This window comes from Pteropus alecto, unplaced genomic scaffold (genome assembly GCF_000325575.1).
Source record: "Pteropus alecto unplaced genomic scaffold, ASM32557v1 scaffold157, whole genome shotgun sequence".
NCBI lineage: Eukaryota > Metazoa > Chordata > Mammalia > Chiroptera > Pteropodidae > Pteropus > Pteropus alecto.
This window is the reverse complement of record NW_006440626.1, coordinates 1,509,296-1,531,384: the sequence shown is the minus strand read 5'-3', so window position 1 is coordinate 1,531,384 and position 22,089 is coordinate 1,509,296. Positions and strand designations below refer to the sequence as shown.

Genomic DNA, 22,089 nt, shown 5'->3' with positions numbered 1-22,089 from the left:
TGGCCAGGCCCGCCGGCTCCCTCGGTCCTTGTTTAACTTGACCTTTCAACGGTGTCTGGCCATTCCCACTTTAAAAGTTAGGTGTTTTATTTTTGTTGTTTAAAGATTAAAACAATATCTAAGTTAGTTTAAAAAACAGCGTAGAGCAGTCTAACGGCATAAACGGTGTGGAAATGGCACGTGAGTTATTCCCTCACTGCCCACCCAGGCTGGCCGACCAGCGGTGACCAGGCTGGGGTTCCCATGCCTTTAAACAGCAGTCCCATTCACTGTGTCTGTGCCCCTTCCCTCTTTGACATTATTCATCATCGTGGAGATCTCACATCGGCACGTACCACCTGCACAGTATGTCATCGTGCGGACTTTCCATCACTTATTGTAAGGTTTGTTGACTAACATTTAAATTAATTGAGTCTTTCGCTCTCACGCACAGTGCCTTGTGCGTATGTGACAGTGTATCTGTAGGTTAAGTTCCCGTGAGTGGGGTTATTGGGTCGAAGGGCATGTGCTCTGTAATTCGAGCGTATGTTGCCATCTCGCCGTGCCGAGGTCACGCCAGCTGCACCCCTGCCAGCGGTACGTGAGGGGGTGTTTCTCAGCGTTGGGTGTTATCACACTTGCGACGTTCTTGCCGGCCCGTTGGGTGGAAAATGCCGTCTCCTTGTTTTAGCTTGCGCTTTCCAATTATGAACGAGATTAGGCACCTTTTCCTTGTCTGTCAGCCATTCGTATTTCCCCTGTGCGAATTACCTGTTGGTGTCCTCTGTTTCCCATGGGATCGTCCAGTATATTTTCTCGCTTTGTCTTTGGAATTTGTTCCTATGCTCCCTCTTTTCTCGACATTTCCCTTTCCTCGGTTTCCATGACTCTCACTCTCTCCTGGGCTGCTTCCCACCCTCATCACATTCATTTTAGGCCCTGTCGTCAGCTTCTTTCCCTGTGGTCACCCGTAGGTGCTGGGTTTCCCCTCAGGACCAGCCTCCTGGGTGACCTCCCCCGACCCCTGGGTGATCCCGTCCGCGCTCCCGGTTTCACTTGCAGCCGCCGTAGCGAGGGCGTCCCGGCCTCTGCTTCCGCCGCTTCCCCGCCATTGCGCTTTCTCGCTGACCGTGCCGCTGCCCACTGAGCGTTTCCTCATGGAGTCACCAGGCGTCTCTGACCTGCGTGGCCGAATACTCGTCATCTCTGCCCACCCACCCCCGCCTGTCCTCCCATCCCCGTTCCTGCCTTCTGCAGAGGCACCCAGAAATGCCGAGCCCGGGGCCGAAAGTTCTCGTAGCCTCCTCTCTCCTGTCGTGCACTCCATCAGCGACTGTCCTCGGGCTCTTGCCTGTGCAGTGGGTGGAGTCTGTCCTCGCCCCTAGCACCGTGACCTGTGCTTGACCAGCCTCCTCCACAGCCTCAGGTCCGACATCAGAATGTCTCCATCTTCCCTCCGTGTCCAGTCCTTCCTCCACGCCTGTCCTCGTGATAGCTCGTGTCATAAGGAAATTCCACCTGTCTCCCCTGCTGAAACTCTAAAGCAACCCCGCTTTCCTGCAGGGCGAAGCCCTTTCCCACTCTGCTTCCTGTGTGCCTGTCCCGCCTCCCCCTTCTGCCTCCACCTGCCCCTCCAGCAGCGAAGGACTCCTGGCGTCAGAGAGGACGGCTGTTCAACTGGAAAGGAAAACACACAGTGGTTAGAATTCAAGCGGCTTGGAAAGCCTCGCACAGCACACACCAAGCCTCCTTTTCACCAGACGGAACCCTCACTAACCAGTGACCGCGAGTCCCCGCCAGGAAGACCCGCCAGGGTGTGTGCACTGGAGTTCGGTTTGGTCCTTGTTGTTTCTACAAAAGGGATTGCAGCGTGCCCTCTGCTTTTGCCGGCGGCTTGCTTCTGCACTTCTGGGAAGGATTTTTTGTTGCTCCTTAGTGCTTTGTCCCTTCTTTCACGTGTCTGAGAAGTGTTCTTTTCTCGGCGACCAGCAAACAAGCAGGTGGTGGCCACCAGCCTGGCCTCAGAGCCCCCGTCCACGTTTCTGTATCTTAGAGGAGTACATTCTTTCTCTCTCTCACAGGTAATGCGGAAATCTCATGAAGCCCGTGAAAAGCTGCTTCGTCTGGGGATATTTAGACAAGTGGATGTTTTGATCGATACCTGTCAAGGTACCTGTGGCGTCGTATCCCTGGGATGTCCCGTTCCATGCATCCCCGGGGATCCCAAAAGCGATCTGTGTGTCCAGGCACAGACAGCCCTGGAAATTTAGCAGGCAGACGGGGCTTGGTCGTTAGCAGGCTCAGGGCAGTAACGATGTGTGCATCAGGCCGAGGGAAGGAGGCGGAATTTGAAGACATTTTCATCTGAACCCCTGGATGGTACCAGGGGTCTGAGAAGGATCCTGGAGGAGGGAGCCAGGCGGCATTCGGGATCGCCCAGCGGGTGTCCGAACGGGCTCTTGCAGATTCCATCTGAGCGTGTGCTTCGAAAGGAGGGGGGCGCAAGCAATTAGTTACAGTTTTCGTTGATTTGCGGTTTGCTATGGGAGACAGTCTGGGGCTGGAGTCACAGCTCTGCTTTTCGAGGTTACCCTGGACTCGTGGTTTTTCCATGGTGCCTCGTCACTTCATCGTGTCTAGGGTCCTGTGGTCCCTGAGGTGGCCGAGCACCATTCCAGCATCCGCATTTCCCATCCAGCATCAGGAAGGGGAAAGGGAGGCGAAAGGGCACCCCCCTCCCTTTAAGCACCTGTCAGTTGAGTTGAGGCCCCCATTATTTTTAGGACTCTTCCTGATAGAATAGAAGCCTTTGCAGGTAACACGTGCTTAAAAGGATGGGGTGCCACAGGTATCTCGCCGAAGCAGAATCTGACTGTTTTTTGATACTTTCTACTGCAGAAACTAGACACAGGGTTTTGGCGTATTGTGATCTTGTGTGGCCGTGTTCGTAAACTTTCAAACAGAGAGAGTGATTTCCAAAGGAGACCGTAAATGAACTGAGCCTTCAGATCGCTTGTCTTTTTCAACAGTGGGACCTAAACTAAAACTCTGCGTCCCAGCTGTCTTCCGGTTGAACACTTTTTACTTACCTAGGTGATGACGCACTTCCGAATGGGTTGGATGTCACATTCGAAGTAACCGAATTGAGGAGGCTGACGGGCAGTTATAACACCATGGTTGGCAACAATGAGGGCAGCATGGTACGACGCGGGCGTTTCCTTCCTCCTGGGGCAACTTCCGGTTTCGAGCTTTCACAGTGTGGCCGATTCTAAAACGTGGCGGTCTCAGAACCCGTTGGCACACCTCCATCCGCATCAGCAAGATAACCCGTGGTTTCGCATTAGTCTTCCTAGAATTGATCCTGCTTTGTTTGAGATCGTTTGGAAACAAGACTAACATCGGTAGTGAAGCAGGAATAACGTGGGGAATGTTTATGTTATGTTTCTTGTTCAAATTCTTCTAAACTCCAAACCCACGGAGTTGATTTCCCTGAGCCTCACAGTTAAGTCACCAAATTTAGCCAGTCCCACGAATTAACCAGGTGTGTGTAGGGCGTGCGTACTCAGCATAGGTGCATTTTAAAGAGTAAAAGCGATTACAGATGGTTTCTCCCAGAGCTGTAGTCTGCATTTTATCCTGTTCTCATGAGGGTCCCTTAGCTAGCGTGGTCTTTCGTAGAAGTTATCGTTCCTTCAGTTTAAACCCCCACTATTTTTCTTTTCTTCCTAGGTACTTGGCCTCAAACTCCCTAATCTGCTAGGCCGTGCAGAAAAGGTGACATTTCAGTTTTCCTATGGAACAAAAGAAACTTCCTATGGCCTGTCCTTCTTCAAACCACAGCCCGGAAACTTCGAAAGAAAGTAGGAAGCCAAGCAGATCATTGAGTTCAGTGGCCTGGTTTAAAGTTAAGATAGCTGGCTTGTTTGTGAACAGAAACCGTGCAGAATCCGCTGACACTTCTGCCTTGTTACAACATGCCGTAGATTTTCTCATGAAGACAAACCCCAGAAAGTGTACTTTTTAGTCTGTTGATTTACATGTGTGCAAGTCGTAATCATGGTTTCAGCTTTTAAAGTTCTGTCCCATTGTCTCCTAGTTTCTCTGTAAACTTATATAAAGTTACTGGACAGTTCCCTTGGAGCTCACTTCGGGAGACAGACAGAGGAGTCTCAGCCGAGTATAGTGTAAGTAGCGTTTCTGTCATTCCCTTGGTGCACTGGAGGGGAACAACGGCAGCAAGATGGGGGTCGGCACGGAGAGCGCAGGCCTGTCGGTGGTCTGGCGCTTGGGGTGGTGGGCATTGTTGCTGGGGTCACCCCTGTTCTCTGCCCTCCTGTCAGGGCCTCCAGGCCAGCTGCCCCTTCACTGGCTGAGGGCTGACTGCCAGGGCCAGAGAGGGGCTAACCATCCACGGTGGCAGCTCTTCTGACTTGGTCAGATTTCCTCTGTGCTCCCGACTTCCTGCGACACCATCTCTTTATCCTTCCTTGTGTGCTAAAGCCGACAGCTTCTGAGACCCAGCAGAGGTGTTTCAGGTTCCCGAAAGCTTTCATCGTTAGCCTACACCTCAGGTGACTTCTAGCGGGATCTGACCCAATGCAGCAAATGGAATAACTGTCATTCGGCCACTTTGGCTTCATGGCGACCCTGCTCTTTTTCCCTTCACACGTCTCTGTTCCTCTCCGTGAGCTGGTCAGAAATGCCGGTTCAGGGGCCCTGCTGCCCTTCCGAGTCAGCAGCTCTGGGAACGGGGCCCAGGAAATGGTTTTAGCTCCTACCCGCAGCCCTTGGACCGATTCTGGTCCTAGAAGCCTGTCGAAGCCTTGTCGTCACTGCCTGGGCTTGATGTGGCACCTGCGGGCACAGCGGCCGCTCACACTCCTCATCCCTGCAGACCAGGCTCAGGGGAGGTGAGCACTGACGCAGGCCACGTGGACACGGCTGAGGACGGAGCCGGGAGCCGTTCGCTTCACTCTCTATTCTCCACGTGGCCGCCTTTCCTGGTCCGAAGAGAGTAGCTCTCAGGCACCTTTCTGCCCCTATTGGAGATGCAGAAGGGGACACCGTGGCGGACACTGCTCTCTCCAGCCCCCATCCTCCAGCAGGTCTCCAGGAGCCATCAGTATGGCCATCTGTCGGGGGGGTGTCCCCTTCTATCTCTTTTTCCTAAGCCTTTTTGAAAGAGCAGCTTCTTGGGTGGTAGGAATGCCTGTGCATCCACGTGGAGTGGGGGTGAAGGCGTGCGGTGTTGGGGCCGCCCCGGGAGGTCCCTGCTGGAGGGGAGAGGGCAGTAGAGCCACCGAGTGCTCGAGGCTGGCAGCCCTGAAGTCGAGAGCTGAGTCCCTGGAGGAGAGGACCGTATCCTCCTGATTTGTGTCTTCGGTGCCGACACAAAGCCAGGGCTCACTATGCACACAAAAAGGTGCCACCTGGCCCCTGCCTCATCTTCCTGACCGTGACTCCAGGGTCGTGAGATCCGTGTCCTCTGAGTCAGCGTTTCTCTTGTGAGGAGCTACCTCGTAAGGGAGGAGCCGGTGCACGGCGGCTCTGCGTCTTCCTTGGGCATCTGGGAACGAGCTGCCCCAGGTGGCCCCACGCGAGCGAGGCTGCCCCCTTCCCCGCCATGCTCTGCTCCCCCAGTGCATGGCTCGGTGCCTTATGGGGGTTTGATAAGTGTGTTGAAGTGGGTGCCTCCAAGTTCTCACCCTGAGACCTGGATGGGGGCCCGAGGGCTACAGCGGCTGCTGGGCGTGGGCCTCAGGCTGGGGAGTGTGAAGTGACCTGGCTTCTTTGTAAGAGTGGCATCATTGTTGTCCTTTCCGAGGCCAACAGTGAACCTCACTCACTGTTCAAAACAGTGTGGGCGTTTCTTGGAGGTGGACCATCTAGCACAGGCTGTGCTGGCTTTGGGGAGGGGCCAAGCTGAGAGGCAGGTCCCATGGGCCTGGACCCCAGAGTTCACTGGCTCAGGCCCCCGGCTGCAGGAAGGGGGCTCTTCACTCACCTCGCCCCTCCCTGGGGCTGATGTGGGGCATCATGGTCGCCTGGCCTGGCTTCAGATAAGGGGCTGGGAGGGCCGGGGTTGGGGGTGTGCTAGGTGGTCTTTGGGTGGAGAGGAAACCTGTCAGTTACAAAGTGGGTGCAGCCTTCAGGCAAGCAACCCCTCCCCGCACCCAGAGCACAGTCCGGCCACCGTGCGGAGTGGCGCCCCCTTCTGTCACAGTGCGCTCGCCTCCCGCCTTCCGTCCCTCCCTCCCCCTTCTTTCCCTCCCTCCTGCCTACCCTTAAAAAGCAGTAGCTGTTAGTTAGTGACTTAACGAGCCCTCCATCTGAGGCCCGGCTTGGGACGGCCTGCCTTCGTCCAGCACCCAAAGTTTGTCGTTCCCCGTGTGTGCTTGCAGTTTCCCGTTTGGAGGACCAGCCACACCGTCAAGTGGGAGGGCGTGTGGCGGGAGCTGGGCTGCCTCGCCCGGACAGCGTCCTTCGCCGTCCGAAAAGAAAGCGGCCACTCGCTGAAATCGTCTCTTTCGGTGAGGACCTTTCTTGCTCGGGGGAGCATTGAGGTGTTTCGCTGCAGCCATGCTGTACGTTGGGAAACCAGCCTGGTTTCACCAGCAGCGGGACGGATCAAGAAGTGCCGCAGATTGGGTCACTCGGTCACTGACCAGCGCTGCCTGGTCATTTTGTGAATTTAGGGACACCACCTCGTACCCTTTTCCCTAAATAACATTGGTGGTCCTGGGGAGAGGGGTATTAACAGCTGACGGTGGGGTTTTAGTCACCGCTGGCTGCGCTGACTCCGGCCAGGGCGTGGAGGGAACCCAGTGATGGGTCGTGACCTCCCACCTCACGAACAGGGATCGTTGGTCCCGGCCTCTCAGTTCCCTTGGACGTCACACGGTGACGATGCGACACCCCTCGCAGGGCGAGGTGGCGGGAGGGTGGCGGCGCGCTCAGCACGGGGCCCAGCGTGTCGTTGGCGCTCCGTGAGCGCTGGGCGTCTCACAGACCTGTCTGAAGTGAAAACACCCAGCACGTGTCTTGCAGCACGCCATGGTCATCGACTCTCGGAACTCCTCCATCCTTCCCAGGCGGGGCGCGCTGCTCAAAGTCAACCAGGTAGGCGTCCTCGCCCCCGACCTCTGCCCCCCGTGGCCGGGTGGGGCACGCAGAACACTCACATCTTCAACACCGAACGTATTCCTTTAATTGCAGAAGCCGTTCTAGAATGGCTTGCGAGGGGGGCCGTCCACGCTGGGTTCCTCCGCTGGAACCGCCCCTGTAGCGCAGTCTTCTGCCTCACACCGTGTGGAGCGGGGGAAGGTTCTGGGCTCCTCGATGGTGCCTCTGAGCAGTCCTGGGGGAAAGTGATGCGGCGGGGTGCGCCCCCAGCAAAGAGCACCGCAGCCCAAGGCTGTGACCCGCTGGTCTGCCGGGGCTGGGCAGGCGGTGCCGGGAGGGCAGGGGAGCCGGCCGCCAGGCTGCGTGGGGCACCGGCGCCCCGCGTGTGGGGCCTTCGCTTTCAGAGGGGCAGCTGGAAACCAGCTCGAAACTTGCTGTGAAGTGTGCCAGAGGGCGAAAGGTTGGCTAGTTTTTTCCCAAACACTGATAAGGCCACATGAGCCATATCCGTGGCAAGCTCTATAATAAATGTTCACGTTGCCAGCGCTTTCTCTGACATGCAGGACCCTTACACTCTAGCCATCCAGTGTGTTTGGTGATTCTGTGTCAGTCCCCCGGTACCACCTAGAATGAGCGGGGTACAGCTTCCAGGAGGCAGAAGTGGTCTGTTGCCTTTCTAAAGATACCAAACAGCAAAATTAAATGGCAACTGCACTGGCATCACTTAGTAAGCTGTCTGTTCCGTTCTCACGGTGGGTTCTTCCCCGCAGGAGCTGGCAGGCTACACCGGAGGCGACGTGAGCTTCATAAAAGAAGATTTTGAGCTTCAGTTGAATAAACAACTTGTATTTGATTCAGTGAGTATCTAGCCAGAAAGTCGTCACCTGCATTTATATCCCTCGTTCCTGGCGCCTGAGGTCCCGAGCACCTGAAGCCCTGGAGTGGGTGCCTAGCACATTCGCGCTGGAAACCCAAGTGCTGTTCTAGCCCTAGCCAGGCGGGCGGGCTCTCTGGGGGAGGTGGTCTCTGCTCCCTTCAGAAGGGATCTGTCAGTCGTTTTATACCTGTTCACCGTCCGGGGCTGTCAGGGCACTGTGGCCGGAGGCCCCGTCCTCACCCCACAAGGTCACGTCCGTTGAAACTCGGTGTCTTCATCTTAGTTAGCCGGGTCTGCAGGGCTTTGGGTGCTTCCAGGAATTTGGCTGTTCGTCCAGTTTGGTTCAGTTTCTGCCAACTCACTCGGGAGTGAGGAGTAAGTGACCGGACTCTGCCCGAGGCAGAGGAGACCCCGGCTTGTCGCCAGTCTTCTCGGTGCCCAGGCAACGGGGACAGCTCTCCACCCCGCTGCTGGTGCCTGTGCCCTTAGCTTCCTTAAACTTGGAGCCAAGGACTGAGTTTTAGTGAAATGGCACACGCGTCTGTTTCTAGAACGCTTATTCTGAGGTCACTTGTCACCGGTGGCTCCCGGTCAGTCCTGGGCTCAGTTTGGTTCCTGCCTTTCCGCTGCCGCCGCTCTCCCAGAAGCCCCTCTGTTGTCCAGTTCAGCGAGCTCGTTCAGCCCCCTCCCCGCGCTCTCCGTGGCCCTGGACGCTGTCCTCACTGGCCTCTGTCGTGACTGCTTGCACGCTTCACTTGTCCTCGGCCCTTCCCCGGCATGCTGCACTCCGCCTCCTGAATGTGTCCCCGCGGGTCCTTGTGGAGACGTCCTGCTGCCTGTCCTCCCTGAGGGGTTCGCGCACCCGCTGGTGGCAGCTGCCGTCTCTGCTCTGGCCCCTGGAGACTGAATGTCTCGGCTCTGTTCTGCGGGCACTTCAAGCTCAATATGTCGGAAACCATTGCTCCTGGAGTCTGTGCCCTGCCCCTGAGCTCCGGACCCCGCTGACTTGCACAACTGCCCTTGATCTCTAAGTCCTCGCTCTCGAAGCCCCCGAGCACCAGGTCTTGTCTCCTCAGTCTCCATCATGTCACCCATGTCTCTGCTACTCTATCGTGGCAGTGATGTCACTTCCAGATGAGTCTCTGCTCCTCCTCTCCCCAGCCCAGCCTTCCCCTTCTCCCCGCAGACGTGCCGGCCTTTCCGAAACGCAGACCTTCCAAGCTCGCGCTCCTGCGTGCGGTTCGTGCTCCTGGCACAGTGCACGCAGCCTCTGATCTCGTCTCTGTCCCTTCTCCCTGTGCGGCTCTGCCGACTGCTGCTGCTTTCCCAGAAGGGCCGGGCTCCCTCTTACTTCCGGGCACTTGTTCTGCGTCCTCTGCCTTTATTCAAGGGTTCACTGGCCTCTCGTCCTCTGCCTTTATGGCTCTGGCACAGGCGTGTCTCCTGCAGGCTGCCTACGACCTCTGGGACCGGGTGGGGCTTCCCCACTGCGCTCATGATTCCTGTGCTTATCTTGGGGGTCTCCCCCATCACCCGCCCGCTCACCACTCACCCAGCCACCCACCCATCCGTCTCACGTATATACCACTGCCTGGCACTGTCTGGGCACTACACGTGCCTCAGTAAGTAAAACACCGCTCCTACTCTGTTTAGAGGGAGGCCCACGGTGAATACCTGCATACGTCATTGAGCAGGCGAGGCGGCGATCCTTTCTAACGAGAAAGCAGTAAAGGAATAGAAGTGGCCCGCAGGGGGTGCTGTCCTCCTTGAGATGACGTGGGGTGTCTTCCATGAGACACCAACTGCACACAGCCCGGTGCTCTGGGCAGGAGCACCAGCCTGTTCCCCACAAGTGGGACGCTGAGCCCGGGCGGAGTGACGGGGACAGAGGGCGGTGAGGGCGGAGGCGGGCCAGCTATCACAGGCCTTGGGGGCCTTGGTGTGGCCTCTAGTTTCTGGTTTTAATGGAGGGAGCGCTAGGATCCCGGGAAGAGCCTGATGGGGGTGTGGCGCCTACTTGAGAAGGTCGCCCTAGTGGCCCTGTGCTCTGGCCGAGGCGCTGCGGCTGGTGTTGAGGGGAGAGGTCAGGTGCCATCAGAGACCTGGTGCCCTGTCCGCTTAGAGATGGTGCCTCAGCGCTGGGCGATGCTGCTCCGGGCGTGAGCAGGAGAGAAGCGGTCCGGAGGAGCCCTAGGACGGGCTGACATCGAGGTGTCAGGAGGGGGTGAGCAGCAGGGGACGCTGAGAGAGGTGGTTGGCGAGGGGCCGGAGGGCGCGGATCAGACAGTGCTGCGCCAGCCGGCTCGGGAGCTGGATTTTGTCCTCCTCGTGGGACGGGGATGAAGAGGCTGCGAGCAGGGGACCGGGCTATCTCCTGTGCGGGCAGAAGGACGTCCGTGGAAAGCTGGGGACCATTCCCAGTGGAAAGGTTACTTAAGAGAGAGTGAGTTGAGGCCGGAGGCGGGCGTGCGAGGCCCCTCTGAGGCGTTGGGAAGTGCAGCGCGGCTGGCGCTGGCCCGCAGGGCTCGCTGGGTTTCCCTCGGGATCGAGCCTCCTACAGCCCGTGTGTGTGCTGGCAGGGGACCCAGCGACAGAAGGGGACTGGGGGAGAAGCGGGTGCGGGCAGGGGCGTGGGGCGCACAGAGCAGGCCGAGGCAGTGGGAGGGGTGCTGCGGGCCGCGCTTCTGTTGCCAGTGGAGGTTCCCAGTGGAGGTGGCAGAGGGAGGGACAGTGCCCAGCGTGGAGTCCCCACAGGCCAGTGGGCAGGAGCACCTGGGCGCCTCTGAGGGCCAGTCGGGGTTAGAGTCCCATTTCAGAGGAGCTGCCGGCATGATGGCGGGCACAGCTGAGGGAGGGGTGGTGTTACCAGGTCTGGGGTGGTGCCAGGTGAGAGATGCAGGTGAGGTGGGGACAGGCAGGTGAGTGCTGGTGATGGGCCGCGGGAACTCAGCTGGTAAGGAGGGCCGTAGGGACGAGAGGGCCAGGCCCGGGACAGGGGATTTGGAAGGCCCGCTGATGTTGAAGGGTTAGGGAGTTGGTGCTGGGGGGTGACTGGGAGCCGAGGGCAGCAGGGATGGGGGGCAGGCTGGGCCTGTTCTGGTGGGGAAGGAGTTCTGATTAGCGCCCCATCCCGGCTGCTCTCAGGCCGAGCGAGCATTGGGGAGGAGGGCAGGTTCGCCAGGAAACTAGGAGCTCTGACTCCCTCCCCTTCCGTCCTGCTGAGGTGGCATCAAGGCCATCTCACTGCGACATGTGAGCCCTGTGGGCCCTGCCTGTCCTGCCAGGGTGGCTGCCCTCCGAGGGTGGGCCGTCTCTGGTTCCCTTTTTGCTCTGGTCCAGAGCGCGTGGGCGGGTAAGGGGAGCTGTCTCCGGGAGCACGCCGAGCCCCGGCCCCTCGCCTTACCCTGTAGCATCTGTCAGGCACCAGGCTCAGAGTGGATGTTTCCCGAATGCTGTTGCACAAGGAGCCGCGTTATCAGAATGGGCTGCTTAGATCGGCAGCGCTGCCCACTCTCTGCCCCAGTTTTCTCCTGTAATCCTTCCAACTGATGCTCTAAAAAGACACGTGAGCAGCTTCAAAGGACATAGGAATTTGCAAGTTAGAGAGGACATGAGATGAGCAAAAACGTGGAAGCGAGCTCAGGAGATACGGGGGCCCATGTGATAAAGATGCGGGGCGAGGTGGCCCAGAGAGCTCGCTGCGGTTTATAGCTTGCTGTGCGCCACTTAGGCGTGAAGGCTGGACCCTGATCTAAGATTAGGTCACTGCCTCCGGTCTGTTAGGGAGGGGCTCTGTCCGTGAGGGTTGGATTGGAAGCTGCTTGTCTCTTGCATTTCTCAGTTGTAGGAGCACTGTAGCCTCTGCCTGCTTTCATCTGCGATGCCCTGTGTCCTTAATCCTCATTGCTCTGAGACCAAGTCCTAGCGGCCTGAGCAGGTGTAGAATCCGTTGTCTGGCCCCCGTCTCCCCTCCACACCCAGTCAGGCCGTGGCTGGTCCCTCTGGGCCTGCCTTCTCGTGGAAGAGGGAGCTTCCCTGTGCCTGAACGGGAGCCATGCCCTGCTCGCGTTTGGCCTGTTCCTTGCTCGTGCTTGGTATGCCTTTATTTGGAATTTAGAGTTGTAAGTTTTTAAAGTATCCACAAAACACTTTGAACTGTACTTCAAGTGCACGAGCCTGGTTTCTCTTGTAGCCCTAACCCGCCCCCCGCTCCCCTCGGCTCAGCACGTGACCAGTGACCAGACTCAGGTGTGTTTTCTATCTGCGAATGCTCATCGGAATGAAAGAAATGCCTGTTTATATTTCGATAGGTTTTCTCAACATCTCTCTGGGGTGGAATGCTGGTACCCATTGGTGATAAACCATCCAGTATTGCTGATAGGTGAGTAATAATAAATGAATGGGTCATATGCAGTTCTTTTAGGTTGGTTTCTTGTAAGATATTTTAGAGAAGTTTATTTAAGAGAGCGAATATTTCCACTTTACTTTCGTTTTTATGTCTAAGTTATTTTCAAAATACCTAGCCTATCTCAAACTTAACATTTTTTGCCTTTTATGAGGATGTTAACTTTATTATATTAAAAAATTTATATCCTCTTTTCAGTATGAAAAAATACAATTCATACGTATTGCGGAAATATAAAAATAGAGAAACACTTAGGGAAGTAAAAAAAGTTTTGCTCAGTGATAAGTGGGTCGACATTTGGGATTACTTCCTTTTAGTCTATTTTAGTTTATTTCCGTGGGTGTGTGTTCATGTATGCGAATATACGTATTAATTTACATATGCATCTATATTAAATGGTTAATATGCTGTATCTTGTGTACAGATTTGTGCCCTCCCTGCTTTTTAAAAAGTTTTGAAGAAATTATAGAGTAAACCATTCCCCACGTCGTCAGAAATTTTTCATAAGCAGCGTTTTAATGTTTCGCTCTTTGCACGTAAATAACACTCTGAAGAATAAGACTTTGTAAATAATTTTTGTTCATTTTATTTTCTGACAAGAGATTCTTAAATGTGGAATTACCATCTCAAACGCACATGAACATTTTTAAGGCTCATAAGGGAGATTGCTGGAGCCTCCGTTTTAGAAAGCCGGCAGCAGTTTACGTTCCTGCCAGCAGGCTGTGGAGTTGTCCTTGTTGCTCTGAAATACTGATAATCGTTCTTGAGGGCAAGAAGCTCTTTCTTCAGCCTCGCATTAGTTAAAACGAAGTTTAGCTTAAACTAGTTCAGCCTTTCGGGATGGCACTTGGGAAGTATGAAAACCTTTAATTTCTAAACTCTGGGACCTGACAGTTTGGCCTCCATAAATCTGATTTACAGAAATACATTTATAAGTGTACAAAGATTTGTGTGTAAGGATGTCCATCGTAGGTAGCATTGTCGGTGAAAGCACAAATTCTCAAGCTGCCAGTAGGGAAATTATTAAATTCAGACATAACCGTTACAAAGAAAACTATGTAGGTATTAAAGAGAACGAGATTCGGCTTTTGCGATGTTGACCACGCTCCTGTGTGTCTTCCGCTCCTGAAGCGTTCCCGCACGTGACGGTGTCGTCAGCGACGCAGCGCTGGCGTCAGCCCGACTGCATGCTCCCTGTGCTTCCGTTGTGTCACGCAGACTTCCTCCGATGGCCTTCCCCTGACTTCTGCCGTTCTGTTCCAGGTTTTACCTCGGGGGACCGACAAGCGTGCGCGGCTTCAGCATGCACAGCGTTGGGCCACAGAGTGAAGGTCTGTCCTCCCCTACGGCACTGCCACGTCGAAGTTAGGGTCACGTCTCATCGTTCAAAAGCGCGCGTTTGTTTTTGCAATTCCTAAATAAGGGCTGCCCATGCGTCACCGCCGTGGCATCACGTCACAGGCGTGGAAGGGTATATGCTGAGCGAATTGTAGAAAAGGGAGAAGACACAGTTTGTGCCTTACAAAATGCACGGCGGCGGCTGGCGATCCCGTACCGGCGATGACATGCGTGAGCGTTTGGTTCAGGCATGCGTAGCTTTGTACTCGGGGTCCGTTTCGTTTCCATGCTGTTTTGTAACCTGTTTTTCCCGCCACCCCACAATAACGTTACAGGGAAAAGGTGTTTATTGGAATAAGTACTGAATCATTTTTAATTGCTGCTTGTTTTATCTTATCGACATGCTATAATTTTAAAAAATTAATTGATGTTAGTTATTTTTGAGAGCAGTTTTAGGTTTACAGAAAAGTAGAGCAGAAAGCTGTTCCCATGTGCCCCACGGTGCCCTCTCTTGGTGACATGTTGCATCGTGCGTTATGCTTGGCACAGTTGATGAGTCAATGTTGATGCATTATTATTAGTAACTGAATCCTGCAGTGCACGCTGGGGTTCGCTCTGGGCAGTGTAGTTCTGTGGGTGTGACAAATGTGTGATGGTATGCAGCTGCCATTACAGGGTCATACAGAAGTTTCGCCACCCTAAAAATCCACATCCCTCCATCTCCCCCCAGTTCCTGACACACACCGGACTTCTTCCTATCTGCATAGTTTTGCCTTTTCCAGAATGTCACAGAGTGTGTGCCCTCTTCCGACTGGCTTCTTTGACGAAGCAACGTGCATTTAAGTTTCCTCCAAGTTTTTTTATAGCTCATTTGCTCATATCTTTTTTTTGCTAAATAATATTCCATATAACATAATAAATAATAATCTAATATACCACAGTTTGGTTGTTGACCTGTTAAAGGTCACGTTGGTTTCTGGACACCCAGTTTTCGGCTATTATGAGTAAAGCCGATATAAACGTTCATGTGCAGGGTTTCGTTTGTACATAAAGTTTCAGTTCATTTGGGTGAAAACCAAGGTACACGATTGCCGAGTCATATGTAAGAACCAGCCAGACTGACTTCCAGAATGGCTGAAACATTTTGGATTCCCACCAGCAATGGATCGGAGAGAGAAAAACCTTGCCGTCGTTGATGGCTGCATGTTTCATCTTACTGCCGTGCCGTAATCTTTTAAACCAATCCCAAGTTTTAGAAACTTAGACCATTTTCTTTTTTTTATGATTGTAAAACAATGTCTCAGTGAGTAACCTAATGGAACCTTCGTACTCATCCGTAAGTTTTACTTTATCATATAATGTTACAGATGTGGAATTGCTGGGTCAAAGGATTTTGAATATTTTTAAGACTTTGTGTTGTTCTCTAGAAAGCTTTTCTCAGTCATAATCTCCAGCAGTGAGAATTCCTGTTTCCTGCAACCCTCTTGAACACTTGACATATCAGAAGTATCTCTACATGTTATGAAAAACTTCAAAAACATCATTTAAATGGATGCATTTCCATTTTAAAATATTTTGCCCTAATTTTTGTTTTTTTAATATCTTTGTTGCTTCCATTTTATATTATTACAAATAACGATTACCCCATGCATAACTTTTGTACAAAATATACTTTTTAACTTGTTTTTATAGTACTTTATTTGCATGTCATTTTTTAAGAAAAGTAATTTATAGATAGTCTTTTTCATTATAAGCAAGTATTTATCATATAGTGACTATATAAAAGTTTAGGAGTCTTACACTTGCTTGAAAATTAAAACACAATGATATTCCACTTAATTTGCTATAAAATGGGCCATTGGTAGGATTCTATGGATAAGAATGTAAATTGCTGTAACTTTAGACAAGCAATTTGCCAGTATGTATCAAGAGCCTAAAATATATATGTTCAAGGACTTTTAATAATAGCCCCAAACTGGAATCCAGAAACCCAAATGCCCATCAGCAGTAAAATGGTCGGGTGTCTTCACCCTGTGGGATGTTCCACGGCAACGAGGATGCACAGGTCAGTCACTGGCTGAATGACGCCAGGAACCGGCCTCAGAAACGTGCGGATCAAAGAGCCAGATCCGGGCGGCGCGTGCTGTCTGCTCCACGCATGTGCCGGGGGGCAGCAGTGCAGTGGGCGTGCCCGGCGCGGGTGCAGGGTCGTGATTAGGAAGGGGAACGTGGCCCTCCGGGGCCGGCACATGCCTGCCTCTCCCTCCGGGTGCTCGGTGCGTGGCGTGTCTGCGCAGAAAGGACTGAGCTGGGCACTTAGGCCATGTGTGCTTTCCTACCTGCGTGTTATACATCAAGACAGGGTTTGAAATGTGTGTGGACAAGGAAATTTGTCACAGCTTAATGGCCGCTCTCAAGACGTTGGACACCAATATGATGACAGTAGTCGAGAAAAGACGTTCAATTATTATATGTATGATTATTCAGGCTGGCAGCAAATCACATTTGCATTTAATATGAAGTATTAGAGGAAAGTGTTCCAACACGTCAAACTAAAAAAAGCAGGACCAAAAGCTATATATGTAAAATGACTCACATTTTATTTTCTTATTTATAATTACTCATTATAATTCACTGGACCAGAGATACCAGGGTATTAGCTGGTTCTCTCTGAAGGGTAGGAATTAGAGATTTTTTTTATTCTTTTCCTTGCCTGTATTTCTCAGATTTTTTGCACCGAGTATGTTACTGTTACGATCAGGTGAAAAAAGACACAGGTGAAAAAAGACGGGCGGTTGCCGGGAAACCGAAAGCAAACACAGCTGACCTCGTGTCATCTGCCCATTCCCTGTTTCCTCTAGAACTTCAGGATTAAAAGGGACTCAGGAGATTCCGGAGTCTCTATGTAAATAAGCAGTTGATCCCGCGAGGTTAATCGTGGAGACAACCCGTTTTTCTTGTTCGTGGTATGTCATTTTGTATTAAGGGTACTAAGACAATTCGTAAGTAGTATTTTGCAGAAGGTGTAGATTGTTCAGGGATTGGTATCACTTTAACATTATGCCATTTGTAGTTAAGATGGAATGGGTAGGAGCATTTTCAGAAACAGCGCGTGTGCGTTCTCGGGGGACAGTCACGACCCCAGTGGCCATGAACCTTTAATGGCGATTAAATTACAAAGGGCACACAGCCTCTTTGCAGATGTGGAGCTGGAACAGTTTCCTTGGAGTGAGTAGAGGACACGATGTGTGTTGTGCTGAATGGTGTGCGCAGCCACTTCCAGGAAGCGCGGAGACACGGTCCGCGTTTCGTCTGGGTCGCGGCCTTGGAGTTTGGGCAGAGAGGCGCATTTCATCTGCCAGGTAGAAGTGATCTGGTAATCGGCAATTGTGGAAAAGGGGGTTTCTATGAGTTCACTTGTTTTATTTCAAGCATTTTACAAACGTGATGAATTTCTGATTTCATTCTTTTCTAAACTACACTAGCATTTTTTTTTTTTTTCCCGGTTAAGGCAAAGTATAAAATAAACCAGGAAAAAAAAGAAAGGCTGTTTAAAATGAGGCTGCCAGCGGCCGGGGTTGAAGAGCCGCGACCCAGAGCCCAGTGTGTTGCGCACAGAGCACACGTCTCGCTGGTGTACGTCGTGCGGTGTCGATGCGACTTTAAAGTTGTGAGACCGTGTTTTGTCTTTGCTCAGGGGACTACCTGGGCGGAGAGGCGTACTGGGCCGGCGGCCTGCACCTGTACACCCCGCTGCCCTTCCGGCCGGGCCAAGGCGGCTTTGGGGAGCTCTTCAGGACTCACTTTTTTCTCAACGCGGGAAATCTCTGCAACCTCAACTATGGTAAGCCCTGGACTATTAGAAAGCGTTATGGTTGACCTCATGTTTAAAAGCACAGTACCCGAAGAGTGTCTGTCTTTTTAGATCACGTCATCTTTAAATCTAGGGACTGCACCTTACTTAAAACAATTCCTAGGACACCTGATACAGTGCCCAGAATAAATTGTTGGTTGAATCAATGAAGCATGCATGAAGAATCATCACTGAAGGCTGTCTTGCAGAGAAAAATTTATTATTTACTCAGCAAACATTTCCTGGGCACCTGCTCTCTGCCGGTCATTAAGCCCCGGAGCTGAGTGTGGTTTGGCCCTGTCCTCGAGGCGCTCAGGGCCAGAGGGGACCCGCAGCAGACGTTTCCAGCCAGCGGGATGTGAAGGGGTGTCTGGGGTGTGTCACAGAAGACAAGGCCCTCACACCACAGCTTGGTATGGGGTATCCTGGGGGGTCGAGATGGGGCAAAGGAGTAGAATGTGACAGGTCCAGAGAATGAGAAGGCGTGGCTTTCTCATTCTCTTTGAATATCTAGGCCCGGTTTTAAAAATTCCCGTAGGGCACACAGCAAGTGAGAGAGCCAGGGCTTGCCTGAGGACAGCTCTGAGGGACAGGGGCCACACACCGTTGGTCACACCCCCGGTTCTCGTTTCAGGGGAGGGCCCCAAAGCGCATATTCGTAAATTGGCCGAGTGCATCCGCTGGTCCTACGGAGCTGGCATCGTTCTACGGCTCGGCAACATCGCCCGGCTGGAACTGAACTACTGCATCCCCATGGGCGTGCAGCAAGGTGACAGGTAGGTGCCGGGCCTTCTCCACGCGCACACCGCACTTTCTTGTAATTTCGTTTTGTTTCGGACTAGTTAATCATTTCATCGGTGGCCTCTGAGATCCAAGTGTTAGGAGAAATTGAAGAATTAGCAAAGGAGTGACAACACCTACGTTTTCCTCCACTGGGTGTTTCTCTGTCCAGTTGGGAAGAGAAACTGCGATGTGTTTCCGTCTCCCACCTCACAGTTCGCACTCACCGTCGTCACGGGAGCCCCTCGAGCTGTGCCTGGAGGACCTGACGGGCCTCGTTGGTCCCGCTCGCTGGGCAGAGCGAGGCGGTGCCAGTGGGGGGCACTGATCCCCCGTGGGGACGTTGTCGTTATCGCTGCTTCTACTACCAGTTCCCTCATGTGGTGGGACCTAGGGCTTCAACATTCCATTTCGGGGGGACACAAACGTTCCCCCGGTTCCCCCGTGACGTAGCGTTTTCTGTTGTCCCTCATCGCTTTCGTGCGCGCACACAGCACTCTAAGCTGTGTCCTTTTCTCTTTGATGTTCTGTCTACACTTTCGTTGCCACCAAACGGAGTGCTGAGTCACAGCCCAAGTTCCAAGCTGGAAGTCATAGTTTGTCCCGGTTTAAGGAAATGCTGTGCTAGTGTTAACTTCTGCTGTCTTCTGCTGCAGTGGAGTAGGCGATGGCACGTTTTAAAGGGTGGCGTGTCAGCGAGCTTTCATAAAGCGTGAGTACTTAGGTGCGGTTCGGTGTCAGCCGGCTCGACCCTTTACGGTTATGGGTTTGGTGGAACCTGCCCTTCACGGTCGCTGGAGGCCGATTCCGGCTACGTCGCTGCCGCGGCTGCGGTGATGACAGAGCCCATTCCCCAGCACCTTCGCTGACAGCAGCTGCTCTGACAGCTGTTAATTCACCTCCTCACCTTGCCTGTTCATACAGTGCAAAAGCTGAAAGGGTCTGGTCCCCAGGATGAGCGCGTGCCTGGAGCCCAGCCAGATGTAGCACAGGTGAATGTAACGTTCGTCCTCTGGCTGTGTGCCCCAGGGCGAGCCGCCCAGCCTCGCTGGGTCTCCGATTTCGTGTCCATAGGATGGATGGTGGCGAGAGCAGCTGCTTTGCAGGTTGGAGGCCTGGATGAATTAGCACACAGAGCACTTAGAGCGGTGTCCGGTGTGTCGTCAGCACCGTAGGCTCAGTTCTGCGTTGTGCGGTTGCTCTACTCAGGGCGCCAGCTCCCTCTCACATAGGAAGCCGCAGGGTTCCTTTGCGGGGCAGTTCCCTCCTCCACTCACTGCCCCGTTGGCGCCACCTGGCGGCTGTGTTGGGACATGCTGCGGGTGGGTGTTGCATCCTGATTGCGGAGACGTGAAATATGAAACAATGGGCACTTTTTTCCTAGAGCAAGGTTTGTGCCTTAGGTAACGTTCTAGAAAAGGTTCCTGAAACCTTTATGATCTTGGGTGAACGAGGCTAGTTTTGCAAGGTGCTTTCTGTGAGGCCTGTTTCCAGCACAGGTATGACTAGGGGGAGGTGAATTTTTGCAGGGAGCAGTATATGACAGCCATTGGAGCCTCCTAACGTTTGGGAATTTTGACTTCCTGGGATCTTGGTAAAGGCAGATCCCGACTCCTGGGGTCTAGGCTGGGCCTCGGACACCAACTCCTGTCCCTGTGAGGCTGACGCCTGGGGGCAGGGTGGGTCTGATGGCTCCCTGTCCTGAGAGCAGTTGCAGTTTTGGGGCAAGAAGGCGATCTTTGGTCTTCATTGAATGCTCGCCACGTGTAAGACCAAAGCTGAGCACTTGGTTTTATTTTATTATGTAAGTCTCAGCAGCGCCCTGTAGCAGAGGTGCCACCTGTTAGGACAGAGGGAAACCGAGACTCAGCAGTGGTGTCAGTCAGGGCAGCGGCAGAGCCACGCCCAGCGGAGGCCGGGCTTGTACTTGTCTTCCGCCCCCAAACACAAGCCGACAGGAAACCCACACCTCCCACCTCCCACCCCCCACCCCCGCTCTTCTGAGAACTACGATGGCTGTCGCTTTCATCCCACACTGGGCTTTTCTGTACCGAGATTAGCTGTGGGACGATAAAAGTCACCTTTCCTCCTGGCTGATCTCCCTGGTGGAGCTTTTCGTTCATACTGTAATTCTGTACGAACTTCCTGTCTCAGGAAACACACAGGCCGTTTCCACGATGAGCAACCGGAGCCTGTGAGCTGTGCTCAGCGTCAGCCCAGACTGTGCAGGGGCCCAGGCTACACGTGTTTCGCTGCAAAGAATCCAGAAGCACGTGCGGGTGGCCCACTGCAGCTGTGCTGTCCGTCTCACAGTCGTGAGGGTCAGCCCCCGGGAGCTGGCTGCTGCCCTCCTGGCCGGTGGTGATGGCAGTGGACCGCAGGCCTGCCCTGTCACTCTCTGGCCGCGTGACTTGGAGCACGTCCAGTGGGCTCTGGGCCTCCTGTCCTTCAGACTGAAAAATGGGGCTCAGCTCCCCCTGTGGGGCTGTGCTCACTGTGGCTGCATTGTTGTCGGAGGCCACCGGATGTCAGTGTGCCCCAAGAAGTCCCTGCCGCTGCCTTTGGGAGCCGTGTGTGATCGACCCTTTCTCACTTAGGCGTGTCATTGACTCTTCTCACAGAGAATGGCCGCATCCTCTTTCCAGCGTTGCTTCTCTCTCCAGGATAAAGTCAAAAACTAGGTTTCAGAGATCAATTTCAAATGTTGTTTCTTCTGGAAGGAAGAAGGCTGCTGTGCGTGACATTTAAAGGCCAGATCATAAGGAAGCCAGCTCCCCCGGCCCCGGGCTGCGTGGGCTGCGAGGCAGCTGCTCTGTGACCGTGGAGGTCACAGTGCTTGTTGCGTACACATTGCTCCGTGTATCGGGCGGCCTGGTGCTCTTGAGTGTCGCACCCACCTTCACTCAGTCTGTGGCATCAGAACTGGAGTGTCGCGAAGTCTGCGTGATGGCACCAGAGCTTAGCCCGGCTTCCGAAATTCCGCGGCCGGCCGGCGGGGAATTCCGTGCGCGCATCGCCCACAGACCTCCCCACGGTCGGTCCGGCAGGCGCGCGACGATTAGGCTTCCCGACCTTTGCAGAAGTGGGAACGGTTTAGAAATGCTTGCTGAACTTTGTGCTGGAGGCAGTTCGTGGCACCATCGTTTGGGCGCCAGCAGCATTCTGTCGCCCCGTGTCGTGCTGAATGCGGTCTCTGGAGACGGTGACGAGGGAGGCAGGTGTGCCGGAGGGGCAGGCCTCAGTTTGTAAGGGAGGAAAGAAGGGAGCCTCCGGGCCAGAGGGCTTGCGGGCTGTGGAAGGGGCCGGGCCAGCAGCGCAGGCCACAGTGGTGATTTTATGCCCTCCTTTTAGGATATGTGACGGCGTCCAGTTTGGAGCTGGGATAAGGTTCCTGTAGCTGTCGCAGAGCACCCTCCAGCCCCTCCGGGACACGCTCCGGGATTCGGCAGCAGTGGGTCATGGCGCCACACACGTCCTGTGCACATCACGTTCGAGTGATGCCTCGACTACAGCCCTCGCGGGAAACTGTGTCAATAAATTTTAAAGACAAACACTCAGGTGCGTTGTGGGTACGATTTTCTTTGCCCGACCGGCGTGTCCCACACTGGCTTCTCCTGAGGACCCCAAGCAGGGGATGGGAAGGGTCGCGTTGTCACATGTTCGCGTGCATGCACCTGCCCACACAGAGTCCCCAGAGTCCCCAAATTCCCCATCTCCCGAGAGTCTTCGAGTCCG

The 22,089-nt window shown here is 53.8% G+C and overlaps 1 protein-coding gene across 1 annotated transcript in view; it reads left to right on the top strand.

The window, feature by feature from the left end:
• Positions 1-21,911, top strand: part of SAMM50 (SAMM50 sorting and assembly machinery component) — a 27,788-nt gene extending 5,877 nt beyond the window's left edge. The window contains exons 4-15 of the mRNA XM_006917337.2: positions 2,061-2,148; positions 3,073-3,179; positions 3,709-3,839; positions 4,076-4,163; positions 6,381-6,509; positions 7,027-7,098; positions 7,872-7,958; positions 12,289-12,359; positions 13,647-13,714; positions 17,419-17,565; positions 18,209-18,350; positions 21,706-21,911. Coding sequence (XP_006917399.1) covers positions 2,061-2,148; positions 3,073-3,179; positions 3,709-3,839; positions 4,076-4,163; positions 6,381-6,509; positions 7,027-7,098; positions 7,872-7,958; positions 12,289-12,359; positions 13,647-13,714; positions 17,419-17,565; positions 18,209-18,350; positions 21,706-21,751 — 1,176 coding nt within the window. The 3' untranslated portion in view covers positions 21,752-21,911. The remainder of the gene's footprint in view (positions 1-2,060; positions 2,149-3,072; positions 3,180-3,708; positions 3,840-4,075; positions 4,164-6,380; positions 6,510-7,026; positions 7,099-7,871; positions 7,959-12,288; positions 12,360-13,646; positions 13,715-17,418; positions 17,566-18,208; positions 18,351-21,705) is intronic.
• The last annotated feature ends 178 nt before the right edge of the window (positions 21,912-22,089 follow it).